Here is a 14,575-nt window from a genome sequence, read left to right on the forward strand (position 1 = left end):
TACCTTCGAAGTCAAAGCTATATAATTGTTTCATGTGAAATATAGTGTCATCCAGCAACATCATGAAGATATATGGACAATGTTTCAACTATTTACTCACTCCGAAATCTCAAATATACAAATACTAAGGTTAAAGCTATATATTGCTATCACCCATCATAAAGTCCAGCAGCTTAAATTTATAGGAAGTATCAATAATCTACTCAAGGACAAATCCATTCTCTTAATCTACGTACAAGAACCATTTCACAACAACACTCAGTTAATTTTACGACAATCTGCTCTTACTTCTCCTTGTGATCCCTCCTTGACATCGAGCAAGCTCATTTTCACCATTGCCTGTTGAAAATCAAGGAAAAACTTGGCCTGGTTCATAGCGTAGCCCTTGACAATTGATTTTGTTATTGGATTATTGTATAGGGTTTGGTCTGAAAAAAGAACTCCCGATTTCCTCTGCAATGCTTGGAAGTAGAAGTTATCAAAATTATTTCTTGTCATATCAAATGTTTGTTCTGCATCGTCTCCACCACTACATGTTTTGGACAAAGTCTTTGAAAAGTCTGAATCCATAGTCGGATCAACAGGGTCACTCAACCTATTTTTGAACGTTAAACACCTTGCCACCCCTAGTGTGTGCCCCCCTGCATAGACCAATTTGTCACAAACTATAAGATTTCAAGGGAAGAAAAGGAAAGAATTAGAGCAGAATCATCCTTAAGAAACCTTCTTTTAAGGATTGATCCCAGATCCAGTTAAATACAAAGAAGATCCCATATATATATATGGGATTGGGTCACCGCTTACCAGACAAGGCAACCATGTCTTGGGCACTAAAACCACGGAGGCCAAAGACTCTAACGAGCTCCGAGGCATTAAAAGTTGGAGCAGGCGCATTGAGAGTATCTTCAATCTTAGACCTCCTTCCATCTTTTCTTCCTTTTGGTATGTCATATACTGGACCTCCTGACTGTAATTCCCACCATGACCAGACCATCATTTATCAGTAGATGTTAAACCGGTGTTATTAAACCCAGCCCGACCACGCAGGCTAACTCGAGACCCGATCAACCCGGAACCTGGTCAGGGTTGGGTTTCAAAAAATAAAAATCAAAACCTGGATTGAATTGTTACCAAAGCAACAGCCTCTCTAGCAGCCATTGCAACAATGTCAGCGCATGAGACAACACCAGGGCATTGCTCTTCAAGTTGCTCCTTTACATCATCAATGAGTTCAAAGCCTCTCACGCTTTGATTTCCTGGAGATTCCTTCTCTGCTGTGTTATCCTTTGTTGAGTCTATCAGCACAGACCCATCACATCCCTATTTAAATTATTTCGAACAGTCCCACCAAGGAAAAAAAATGATTAAGAGACAATTGAACTGCTTAATTTTAATTAATACACACACACACAGTATCAGAATCAAATATTTTGCTACATAAACATATTATGAATTAAATTAAGAAAAATATGAAAATCATGATTATTAATTTTGCATGAAGTACAAGTTATCAATACATACTAATGGATGAGTTTTTCATTTTTATTTTCTAAACCCACTTGTTTCTAGCTAGGCGATTTAACTCCATGGAGCATAATTTCCAAATATAGTTCAAGGTTAAACCGGATTAAAACTTGAATAGTGAATTAGCTAGGATTAACCCAGGTCAACATAAATTTTAAAAAATAATTTTTTAAAAAAAATCCATGTTTTTTTACTAATCTAGCCCCATCTAGATCCTAGATTAAAGGATTAATTCAGAACTGCATGATGGAGTACCTTTTCTATGCCAAGGCTGTTTTTCCTCCTAAATTTGAAGGCCTTGGAAGAATATAATATTTGTGACATAAGCTACTTACAAAGTATAAAGTAAACTTTGTTTAATATGCATAAATCTCCCTACTTCTTTCCTATAGAAATTAAACCAAAAATTTCCAAATTAAAATTTTGAGTTTAAGAAATTTTCAATAATCCTAGTAATATTATATCCAAATTAACTCTATCACCTACCATGCGGTACGCCCTAGTGATAAAGATTATGCATGAACGTGAGAGAGGTGTATGGATAATTAATGAGATAGTAAACTAAAAAAGAAAAAAGAAAAAGGCAATTACTTGTATCCAGCAATCATGGAAATGCATTCTAACAAGACCAGCTGCTAAGGTAGGATCAGACTTCAAAGCACTTGTTACTGTGCTCCTCACAATTGCCTCAGCAAATGGGCAGCTGAAAACGTAGTAGTTCATGCTGAGGCCATTCGCTCCATCTCTATAACCACCTGCTATTAACTCCATCAATAAAAACAAAGCAAGAAAATTAGCCATAGCCATGTTTGCTAGATTTGAAGGGAATATTTGATGAGCAGCGTGTGTATGGCAAAGGCCAACAAAAGCTAGGTAGGGTGACGATGCAATGGGAGATATTAATTTGAAAGTAGAATTGATTGAAGAGTGAAGAGGAAGGTAGCAAAGTGTGTGCCTGTGTGTGTCAATGTCAATAATTGAAAAAAAGGTTGCCCCAAAGAAATACACTACATCAATTGAATGAAGAGTCTATGTGTTGAATAGTATTTCCTGTTGCGGTTTGAAAATAAATAAATTATATTTATATATTATATAGTTTTTTTAATAAGATTTTAAGAGAGATTTTAGTGGAATTTGTGTAAAATATATTAATTAACTAAACACTTTTAAATTTGTAATTTGAGGAAACCAAAAAAAACAGACAAAAAATAAAATAGATAAAGCATGCAAAGTTAAAAGAGTGGATGGTCTATCATTTTCTCCACCTAACACTAATATAATATAGATAGATAGCTGGTTGTGATGAATATACATTTTAATAAAAATAACCTTACTTTATGTCGATTATAGCTAGATTCAATAATGCATGCTAGTGAACTCATTGATTTGCCACTTATATGGAGACACGTATATATCAAAGTCACAGCAATTAGTCATTCTTGAATATTCAATCGATCTTATCATGGAACCCGCTATCAGAATCATGTAATTCATTGTTTATAGGTGAAGATATTTTTTATATAATATTAGAGTTTTATTAACTAGCATCCTAATTTTGTTCATCAACTCCTTGACCAGCTAAATATATTGACCTCATTGAAAATCTACACAAAATCTCATCAAAACATAATATAGTTCTAATAATTTGGGCTTCAGTATATGGCTCTAATGAAAACTAATCATTTCATGTACATAATATAGTTCTTTTCTTTCTTTCTTTTTTTGCCTTGGTTAGGATACATGAGAGATACACAGAAACACCACTAGCATCATAATGTGGGAGGAAGGCCCAACCACTGATGCACCTTTAAGGCCATAATTTATTATGTACAGATTCAACCTATCGTTGGAGGAAAAAAACTGGCCCAAGAAGATGAACAAAAAGGAGAAAAACAAAATTTAAAGAGAAAAAAAAAAACATTTACAGAGTCTAAATTTTCAGAAACATGAGATGTTGTCATGCTGTTTCCACAGCTTCTGCCATTGTCACCGGCAAAAAGTCATCGTCTCGTCACTTTACTACTGCACTAGGTTTGGTCACCAAGCTGACACCTCTGCATCCCACACAGACGAACTTAGCGGGCACTGGATCCGAATCCGGGATGCCAGAACACCTAGTGTGCTGCCACACTCCACAAACATCACAAGCTAACATTCTTTCTCCATCATCATCCTTAGCACCGCAGCGGCAGTCCACAGTCCATCTCTCAGTTCCTCTTTCCATCCTAAATTTACCAAGACCATTTTTTCCCAGACATCTACCTTGGACTCGAACAGATTCAGTTGACCCTATCAAGAGCTTGACCTGGGTGGAATCATCAACACCACTATAACCAAGAAGCTCTTCGGCATGAAATCTCCTGAACATCAAATACACATCTTGAAATGCCCTGGACGCTTCAAGCTTGAGATCAAAAACTGTAGCATTTGAGGGCAGGACGATTATTTCTGGGGGAAGATCTGGGACATTTTCTTCCAACTGATCCACAATTTCCACCTGACATGACAGGCATATAGTAGGTGGATTTGAGGGTGATGACGTTGTTTCACATTTGTTGTAGTCTTTCATGAACTGCTTGCAGTCAAGAAGTTTTCTAGCTGAGCTGATTGCATCACTTGTGGCCTCAGGTCCAGAGCTCATCATGGTTTGAGGGTGTAGCATGTTATCGTAAAGGAATCTCAGGTCCTGTATAAGGTTTCCTTCGGATGGGCAGGTAATGACAGAAGAGCCAGTGGTAGCAGGGCTATTTAGGGAAGGATTTCCTGGTTCCAGTCTGCAAAATATTAAAGCACATTCAATAGATTAGTGTTGCACTGAAAATCGCACTACATAAAATACAAAGAGATGCGGATCTTAGCCCTAGTAATTACTAGTACCATCCAGCTCCATCAAAACCACAAACTCTATCTATATTGGCATTCCTAAGCAATTTTTCATCAAAAAGAAAAGTACTATAAATTACTTTCAAAAGCATTCATGTCTTTCCAAGATCTAGTTAGTACACAAAGAAGATGATTGCTATGTTGAACATTAGCTTAATCATTGCCAAATTAAATAAGAATAGGATACTACAGTTAGTATAATATAACTACTGAATACTCCCAGAAAAACTCTTCAAATTTGAATATGTATATTTATGCCGCCAATCATGAATTAATTAATGCAGAGATTAATTGCTAACCTGTACTCAAAAGCACCTGAACTAGGATTGCATCGCGACCTAACAATCATTCCATCTGCTGCAAATTTCCCTCCTATTTCCTTTAGACAATGATCAAGGAGCTCTGGAGGAGCCACTTTGCAAACAGCACCTCTAAGCGCGCGCCAACTTACCCAGTTGGACCCAGAAACTGCTCGCAGTACTCTAAACATGGCTTCTTCAACACGTTCTATATCACTCTTACTCCATGAAGACGAAATCCCTGATGCATAAATACAGCGCTTCTTGCAGCTAGAATCATTAACCCTTGAGGGAGACTTGTGAGCATCATGGATCAAACTTGTCAAATAACAGAAAAGATCTCTAATATTTACAAGCTCCCGATCTGACAAAGATTGGTAAAACTTTATTATATCCAGCAAGCGAGTTTGCAGTTTCTGCCCTTCAGAAAGAAAGATGGACAAAGGTAGGCTGGAGAGTGTTTCAACAGCTGACTTATACGCATAGACTGTCAAACCAAAACTACCAGCACCAAATTCATAGCCCCAGTCACCATACCATGAATGGCCTTTGGTGATAGCATGAAGTAGCCTGTACTCTAAACCATACTTCTTTGATACATCCATCACACTGACCTTTCTGTTAATGCATGGAAAATGACAAAATAGCTGGTTTAATTCACAGCTATAATTAGATGAAATCAGGAGGCTAATGGAATCCATGCTACCATACAGATTACCAAATCCAACAGTATAAGAAAGCATAAGATACCAACTGTGTTTTGATCTCCAGAATACTATCCACAAACCCTTGATTTCAAGAGAAGCATAGAGCATTCTATCTAGCGAATTGCAAGATAAATTATAACTTCCAAAATCCACATCAAAATGATTTGACAAAAACAAACATTTCAATGACCCAGGAGAACAGCACCACAGATAAAGCTTCTACAAATCTGAAACCTTTCACGCTTATGTTTTATCTTTTTACAGGTAGCTACCAGAAAACCATCTACTCATCCCAATCTCCACATATTCAAATACTCCTAGACCATAAAACATCTGCCAATGATAATATCTACCTGGATAACCACACTGAAGAACTGAAGATTTATGAAGAGAACTCCAACATAGATTTTTAGCTAGCAAATATTAGAAATCATCTTCAGCATAATGGAACACTCTCACTACATAACAAGCATGAGACTGTAAGTGCAATCAAGAATCCTAACCTGACTCCAAGAGTTTTACATAACCGATCCCAAAAGTCCATGATATGGACTCCAGAAAGGACCCTGGAGCCCCCTTCTTTTCCATTTACCCTAAGAAGGTGCCCAAAACCATTTGCATGGATGACACCATGTAAGAGATGAGTGGTGTCTTCCAACTGGTGATAGATCCACTCTTCAACATCATCCGCAGTTGTCACATGATTGCATGTCTTGCATCTAAATTAGAAAATTCAAGAGGATCATCAGAAGCCACAAAAATGTTAACATTAACCCAGATATGAATCAAGCTCAATACACCTATGATCATAAATCAGTTCCACAAAACAAATTGTAATATCTAACCAATACAAAGTTAAGAATTTTCTTCGAACAATTGAATATAAGGTGTGCTCATGAAATCGGTAAAACACAAAGTCTATTTTCTTGAGCATGCTTTGCACCAGCATGTATGTTTCACATGAAAATATCAAAGAAAGATAATTACAGTTCAACAGAAATCTAAACAAAGTACTAGTAGATAATTACACTGCATCTCCTCATAGGCATGCACATTGCATCAGTACAATACGTAACTAAATTATGCCATACAATAAAACAACAAGACGCCATATACAACACATTGTCACAATCAACTCTCTAAAAAGAAAAACAGGCAGAGTGCCCTGACCTTGATTCAGACAAATGCAGGACATCTCCGCAACAAGTGCATGGCTTATGATACCCACCAATGGAGTTACCATCAGCTTTAATAATAAAATGGTAACGCTTACTGCATACTGGATGACCACTCCAACCTACAAAGCAGACAAAAAACAATAATTAAGTAACACACAATTAAAATCTAAGAAGTCACAATAATTTTATTTTTTTTAATACAGAAAAATCAGTATAAATAATCAAACAAAGGCTAAGAAAAAAAAAAATAGTTCTCATTTCCTAACTACATTATACAACATTATGTTGCATCATGTTCAACCAAACATATCATAAGTTCATCAATCACCCAAATTTTCCCCTCAGCAATCAATCTACCAGTCCATACTCCAAAGATGCCCATGTTTAACCCCCGGAACTTCCCTCTTATATCCTAAGTTGCAAGATTGAGTGCACTCTAATCCATCTTCAGAATACCAATTTCACAGTAAAAAAAAAATCCATCCCATGGCCCACATGTTACACACTTCTAGACAAATCCAAAACATTTAAAAAAGAAAGGTTTTTGGTCAACTACCATCCTATTTGGGGTCACATAAAAAAAAAGATCCTATTCAAAAGACAACAGCACCATCAACTCATTATCCATTCCACATCCAAGCATTGCTGTCCAAGCAAATGGAACAGACAAGACCAAACATGGGGTTAACCCCCAACATCATATTTAAGACCCACGTCAAAAGAGAGAAAGAAACACAGGTGCCCACTGCGACACGGTCCCACCAACAACAAAATTTTAACTAAAAGCACCATCTAGTAGAAATGGCAGGCCACCACAAGAAGACAAGCAAGCATAATTCTTCTATTACCCAAAAAGAAAAACAAATACTAAAAGCAGGAAGCCACAGCACGCCACATGTCGCAAGTACTAGCCTATCCTAACTGAGATAACATTAAACTACACTACATCATTGTCGTCCAGTCATTATCACTCTGGGCCCCACATTCCCGCTAATCCAAGTTACAAAAAACCGTCCTTTTCTCGCGGTACATTGCTACCATCTCGTTTATTCTGTTTCTACAAACACCATCACGAGTCAATCACGTGAATTACCGCGATATTTTAAATCTTTTAATTTTCCAAATAAAGCAAAAGCAAAGAGATGCACGCAAAAGAGAGAACTCTCGAATTTCCCGCCCCAACGCACCCGGCAGGCCGGGGAAAAAACGTCAAGGGTAAAAATGGGATCTTGCTATAACTCGAGCTGGGTTAACTCACCAACAACTCGACACTGATCACAGTAAACAGATCTTGATCTAGCCACATCCTCCTCCACCACATCCAAAGAAACCACACCGCCCCCAGCCTCCGCGCCGCCGCACCCCACCAAGTCACCGACTTGAAACGAGATCTGCCACGTGAGCAGGTGAGGGAACAGCGAGGAAGGCGGAGGTAACAGCGCGTGTTCGGTTAAAAACGACCTGATGTTGGATCTGAAAGGACCGCGGGGTGGAGGAGGCGAGGAGGAAGAGGAAGAGGAAGGGGAGGAAGGGAAAGAGAGGAAGTTGTAGAGATCAGCTGTGACTCTCCTCTTCATCCTCTTTATCGGTCTCCCGTTGACAACCATATCCGATAAGCGGCGCGTGAGGGGAAGTGAAGTCAAGAAGGCTCTAGATCTGGTAGATCTGACGGTGGATATTGAAAGATTGGGGAGAAAGGAAGTGGTTTTAGTGTTTGTGATGAAAAAGGGAAAGGTAGAGCGAGAGTGAAGGGGAAAACGGATCGTTTTGGGGTTGTGGAGAGCTGAGGAAGTGACTGTGATTTTGGATTTCAGAACAGCTCGGATTTGATTAGCATCGCCTCTGGTTGAATTTTGATTTTAGAGGAGAAATCTTAGCCGTTAAGAGTGCTGACTGGTTCCTAGACGTTTACCAAATATCGAGGTGGTTTGATTGATAATTACTGTATTACCCTTTAAGGAGGGAACGAGGAAGCTTCGCGAGTAGTCCTCTTTGGAAAAAAAGAAAATAAAAAATAATAATATTTAAGTAAATCATTGATTAATTTAATGGCCACGACTGCATACGGAGGAGTAATGATGTCTTGATGCTGTCGTGTCAACGTGGATGCATGTTACCAAATATTAATATTTCATAGTTAATATATAATGAAAAGTTAATATTAAGTGTATTTATCTATAGAATTAAAATTTACAATAACTGTCATGTATGATTGAATATAAATAATTAAAATATAAATTTAACAAAAATCAATTATTAAGTGTATTTATCTATAGAATTAATATGTTTATGGATGAAATAGTTATCATATGAGAATCTTGATAATGATTCCAAATTTTGTTATTTTTTTAGATTAACGTGGGTGTCCAGACCAGTTTGCGCATATCTTGACTAATCCTACGAACTCTAAAGTTAATGACCATGTAAGCCTCCAGTGACCATCATATAAGCAACTATAGAATTTAAACCTGAGATCACAGAGAAAGCAAATCTTTTAATTTCAAACTCTTATCATTGAGCCACCTCCTAGAATGCTTTCTAATTTTACCATCTTATTAGTAAAAGAACTAATACAAGGAGAAAAGGTATACATTAAGCCAACAAGTAAAAAATGACGAGAGTAAAATGAATCAATCGAAAAAGATAATGGATGGTGGCAAGGAGTTAAGGACCTAAGGTAATCATCGGCTAAGTCATTAGATATTGGGAACCTTAGCGACAATGACTACATCTATAAATACCATATGCTTTTAATATACTCTATCAGGTACATTTATTGCCCAAAGACTTTGCTCATCTTCTCGTAAGAAACTACACATCACAAGTATTAGTGTGGGAATATATTCATTTCTTGTGAAAATTAAAGTACAACATATTAAAAAAACACAAAAAACAAAAAAAAATAGGGAAATGAAATGCTAGAAAATTAATTTTCTTAGAAGGTCCTACCTAGATTCTAAACATTTTTTCTTTAAGTTTTGTATTTCTATCTCAAAATAATGAATTGAGTTTGTATAGATATTTTAGCTTCCCACCTATGTGTCTATTTGATATTATAATGTATGCTATTTTTCAAAAAAAAAATTTAAAGATACATTAAAATAATATATTTTTTAAATTTTTTGTTTTTCATATCAACATATCAAAACAATAAAAAAAAAACACGAAAAATACAACTTGAAGCTTTTTAAAAAATATATTAAAAAATTTTAAAAAGTGTTGTTCAGCATTCAGGGGCCACGGAACTAAGCTAGTTAACAAACAATCCAAAGAACTTTATGTAAGCCTAAAATCACTTAATCTTCAAGCCTTCTAGTTGGTGTAAAATTATTTTCCCTTTTTTCTATCCTTTTACTTGCAATGAGATTAATGAAAAGCAATGTGAAGTCTTTGATTTTATTTTTTTAAGGAGGCAGGCACTACATAATTTGAGATATATAAAGTTTTTATTGGCAAGAGTTGACCCTCTTAGTTTTATACAAAAGCAAATAGACACTTGTCTTGCTCCACCATAAGGATGTTTATATTATTGTTATTGAAATAATTTGAATTTTTAATATTCATATTAGATCTCTTGTTGTTCCGTAATATTTGTATATCGCATACTTATGGAGCATTCATTCAAATAATTGATAATCCTACGTATTCATATGGTTGTCCCTTTGATTAGCTGAATCTCTTATTGCATTAAAAATAACATATTAAGCGTAAAGAAATGTTTGAAAAATATGTACAATTTGAAATAAGAATTTTAATACCCTAATTAATAAATAAAAAAATGGAAACAACTCATTCCAACCATTTTAAGACATTCTCTTCCTTTTAAAGTTTTTAAATCTTGAGTAGTTGTGCACCAAACAAACTGTACTAAGCATAAAAATAGAATAAGGTGAAGGCAACTTTTATAGTACGAGACCTATATTCCACAAAGACAATTAGTATGAATTACGAGGGAAAATTGTGGAACAAATTTATTAAATTCAGCCTGATCTAAGGCTTAAGTCACGTGTTATATGGGTTAATTAAAACGATGTCGTTTCAATTTTTTTAATAGTTAAACAATATCATTTTGATTTTTTTCTAAAAGTCAACCTGGGTTGTCTCGGTCACATGTTGACTTGCTGGGTTAATCGAGTCCAACCAGTTGACTTTGGGTTGATTTTCTTCACTTGTCCTATGTTAGATAATGGGTCGACCAAATTCTAAATTAACCTATCAAATCGAGCTAAGTTTAATAATTGTGTTGTGGACCTCAATAAACAATTAAAATCCAAGTTTTATATTAAATAAATGTCAATTGCAATGCATAAGGTTAAGAAAAAAATATTATTAATCATTATGATAAACACATTATTTCATTAATCAAGTTGCTCCCTTTTAGAATCTCTAAATTGGGCATGGAAATAATTAAGTCTTTAATTTAGCCTCAAGATGACACAAAAATTGTTGCTTAATTGTTTAGACTTTCAAACATGACAATCAACACATTGATAATGAGTTGATATTTGAACTTTGAAGTATATATTGCCTAATTACATAACTTCCATTTCTTTAATTATATCAAGCAATGATATTAAACCAAGTCTAGCTCGACAAGTCTATCTTGGACTTGGTCTAGATTAAATATAAAAAAAAAACTAAGTGGGAGTTAATCTGGTTAAATTTAAGCAACCCGACCAAAATCCAACTAAACCTTTTTTTTTTAATTACAATGTTATTTTAATTGATCAAGACAATTTATTTCTTGAACTAGATCATACGCCAAGACTGAGTTTAATAATTTTGATGTTAAATGCATTTTTCTTTTCAAGCTAGAGTTAGAAAAGAGTGGGAGCTACAAATCATGCTTTATAATAAAGATGGAAAAATACTTTAATAAAAAAATCACCATCAATGATCTAAATACTAATTAATTGATCATGCATTGACAACCTGATCAGTATGAAAGTGATTTGTCTAAAGGAAAATGCAAGACTAAAAGAAGATTATATCATGATATTAATAATAATTTGGTTCAATTAATTGAATCCATATCTTTCTAGTCATCAAAATATTGTATGGTCCTTCAAAGTGATTAAGGTGCCAATAATAATTAAGTGGTATGAACTAACTATAATATTGTATAGTCCTTTTTTTTTATCAACTTTTTTCTTCTTTTCCTTATCTCTCTCTCTCTCTATCTTTTTCTCTTCCTTGGTGGTTCCTACCCTAATTTCATCATTTTTTGCTTCTTCTCTTCCTAGCAAAGGTTCTCCTTACCTCCATTGCTTTGAGCTCTCAAGTTTGTTAACTCTGGAGTTTAGGTCATAAATAAAAAAAGAAAAAAGAATATAAGAAAGAAAGAGGGCTTGCGTAGGGTGATCATCAAAGTTATAAGTTCAACCAATATAGGAGGTTTAGGTCAATTTGAAAACACTACTTACATCAAGGTTTTTGTTAAGGATTTAGCATGAGAGACCCAAAAGGAGACCATGAAGAAATACTTTGAACAATTTGGAGAGATCTTAGAAGTTGTAGTCATCATAAATAAAAACACTAGAAGATCAAAAGGATATAGCTTTATAAGTGATCATCACCATTTTTCTTCACTTTGTTACCTTGAACAAGTCTTAGATTTAGCAATGAAATTTATAAAAACATTTAACCAACCATATTTTTTGGTATATATTTTTTTAGGTAACTTTTAGAGAAGTATAAGCAGCAAAAGAACACTTGTGTGGATCTAACACTTATGATAGATGTCAAGAAGGCTAACTGTAATCTTACTTCATTTGGAGTTCAAAGATCTAGACCTTCCACCCCACAACATGATGCCCACTTTTATTCTTTATTATTCATTAACTTAATTTCTCTATGATATTTTTGAATTGATTTATATGCTTTCAAAACAAGAGGTGCATGAGACATGTCCCCTCTATCTTCATTGTCTTTGTTTTTTCTTGGTAACTAAACACTACCCTAACTATATTTCATACTTTGTTTTGGATATTATTAGAAGAATATTGTGATCAAACCTAAAGGAGTGTAAAGTCAAGAAACTCCACACAAATAACATATAAAAAAATACTTCCATCCATCAATATTGTTAAGATCATTCACATTTTAATTTGTTTTTGTGTGAAATATTAGTAAAACTAATTAGCTTAACAAAATACTACACACACAATATTTATAACTTTATTATATATGTTGCCTGATCATTATTTAATACATGATTTTGTACTAAGTACTCTCCAAATTACACATATCTCATGGTTAGTTTACACATTTCTACCACGCTTTTTCACTTCAAAATGTTCTAAACAATTGTAAATGGCACTGCTTCTAGTGCAAATTCTACTTATTTCTACCTTTTTTTTGGCAATACGGGCAGGGATTTGATTATCAATATCCTCTTCAACATCTATATATTTCTTCATCTTCTACTCTCCCACAATACTATACAGCTCCCATTTCCTTGAATGTTATCCCACCTTCACAAGTAAGTTTGAAATGTTTTTTTGACACTATCAATTTAATTTTTTAGCTTAATTGTATTAGATTATCTCTCAATTAATGATTAGTCCCATTTATAGTTATATAATTCAATGTTTGCAAGTGCAATTGTGACCACTTCTCTTGCAATTCCATCTGTTCATATCTTGACACCTCATTACCTTACTCAAACCAACTCACTCCACCTCATTAACAACATTTAAGCAACTTTATGATTTGCTCGGTCATGGTTCCATTCTCAACCTTTTCACACATATTAGTGCTTATTGGAAGCATAAAGACCAATATACCTCTTGAATTTAGATGAAGTTTTTTGAGGTTTAATTTTAAGGACTCATTGGGATAGATTGAGACATGATTTGACAAATGAAAAACAACACAAAACTTCCATTCCTAACCCTAAGCCATTCTTTTCTTGTCTTGCATGAGGCCAACTCAAGACCAGTTAGCTCTTATAATATATGTTTTTGTGAAGCCAGTTGCTTTCAAACTTCAAGCATACATCCTCTAATTCCTTTCTTTGGGAAAGGGAAGAAATTCTTTGTTACATAACTAGGCATTTTCTCTCTTTTTTTTCTTCTGTAAGTTCTGTCATAACCAAATTTTTGACCATTTTATTTTAATTATTATTATTATTTTATTTACTGAAAAGGATAAAAAAAATGATGATGATGATAAAAAATAATAATGATAAAAAAACAAGTAAAATGAGATAAATGAAGAATGAATTAAAATTTGGGTTAAGGGCAACATGATTAGAAGTTTTGGGGTTTAATTAAACTTTGAAATTAATCTAATTAAGCTTGGAATTAATTTAATTAATTCAATTAAGGGTTTAATTGGAGAATTGATAAGTTTTGAGACTTAATTGAGCTTGGAATTAATTTAATTAATCCAATCAAGGGTTTAATTGGAGAATTGATAAATTTTTAGACTTAATTAAGCTTGAAATTAATTTAATTCATCCAATCAAGGGTTTAATTGGAGAATTGATAAGTTTTAGACTTAATTGGACTTTGGATTTAATTAAATTAATGAAATCAGGGACTTAATTGAAGAAATAGCAAAGTTTGGGGATACGATTGCAGCAGATTAAAGTCCAAGGACTAACTTGTAAAAGGCGCTGAAATGCTGGGAAAATTACTGTTTAAACCAGGGGTTTAATTATAAAATTTTTGAAACTTCATGGGCCAAAACGCAAATGGCCACCTCACATACCAAAACGGCGTCGTTTGAAGGAGCGTTGTTCATCTTCTTCGCAGGAGCCGTTGCTGGAGTAAAGGGTGGAAGCCGTTTCAAAGTGCTTGGCATTCTCTGGCTATAAAGCCAGAGAAGATGAGAGAGCGGAAAAAAAAAGAAAAGGAGGCGGGCATAACCGAAAAGCCCCTGGAGAAACACAGAACCGGGGGAAGAATAGAAAAAACTTTCGTTCCTCTGTTTCTTCTCAAAGAAACAGAGGAGGCCACGGAGAGAGACCACGAGCAGCGGA

At 34.7% G+C, this 14,575-nt stretch overlaps 2 protein-coding genes across 2 annotated transcripts; both read right to left on the reverse strand.

Moving 5' to 3' along the window:
- On the reverse strand, window positions 1–2,516 carry LOC18109421 (peroxidase 47). Its single transcript, XM_024592320.2, has 4 exons — window positions 2,116–2,516; window positions 1,132–1,320; window positions 805–967; window positions 1–641 (listed from the first exon to the last, which is right to left on the reverse strand). The coding sequence occupies exons 1-4, from the start codon at window positions 2,329–2,331 to the stop codon at window positions 259–261; spliced, it is 951 nt and encodes a 316-aa protein (XP_024448088.1). The 5' UTR covers window positions 2,332–2,516; the 3' UTR covers window positions 1–258.
- A 668-nt stretch (window positions 2,517–3,184) lies between these two features.
- Window positions 3,185–8,570, reverse strand: LOC112325574 (PHD finger protein At1g33420). The gene is made up of 5 exons (XM_024592318.2): window positions 7,850–8,570; window positions 6,584–6,710; window positions 5,917–6,132; window positions 4,707–5,324; window positions 3,185–4,298 (listed from the first exon to the last, which is right to left on the reverse strand). Exons 1-5 carry the CDS (start codon window positions 8,196–8,198, stop codon window positions 3,536–3,538), a joined length of 2,073 nt encoding a protein of 690 aa, XP_024448086.1. The 5' UTR covers window positions 8,199–8,570; the 3' UTR covers window positions 3,185–3,535.
- Between the last annotated feature and the right edge of the window lie 6,005 nt (window positions 8,571–14,575).

This window comes from Populus trichocarpa, unplaced genomic scaffold, assembly GCF_000002775.5.
Source record: "Populus trichocarpa isolate Nisqually-1 unplaced genomic scaffold, P.trichocarpa_v4.1 scaffold_25, whole genome shotgun sequence".
Lineage (NCBI taxonomy): Eukaryota > Viridiplantae > Streptophyta > Magnoliopsida > Malpighiales > Salicaceae > Populus > Populus trichocarpa.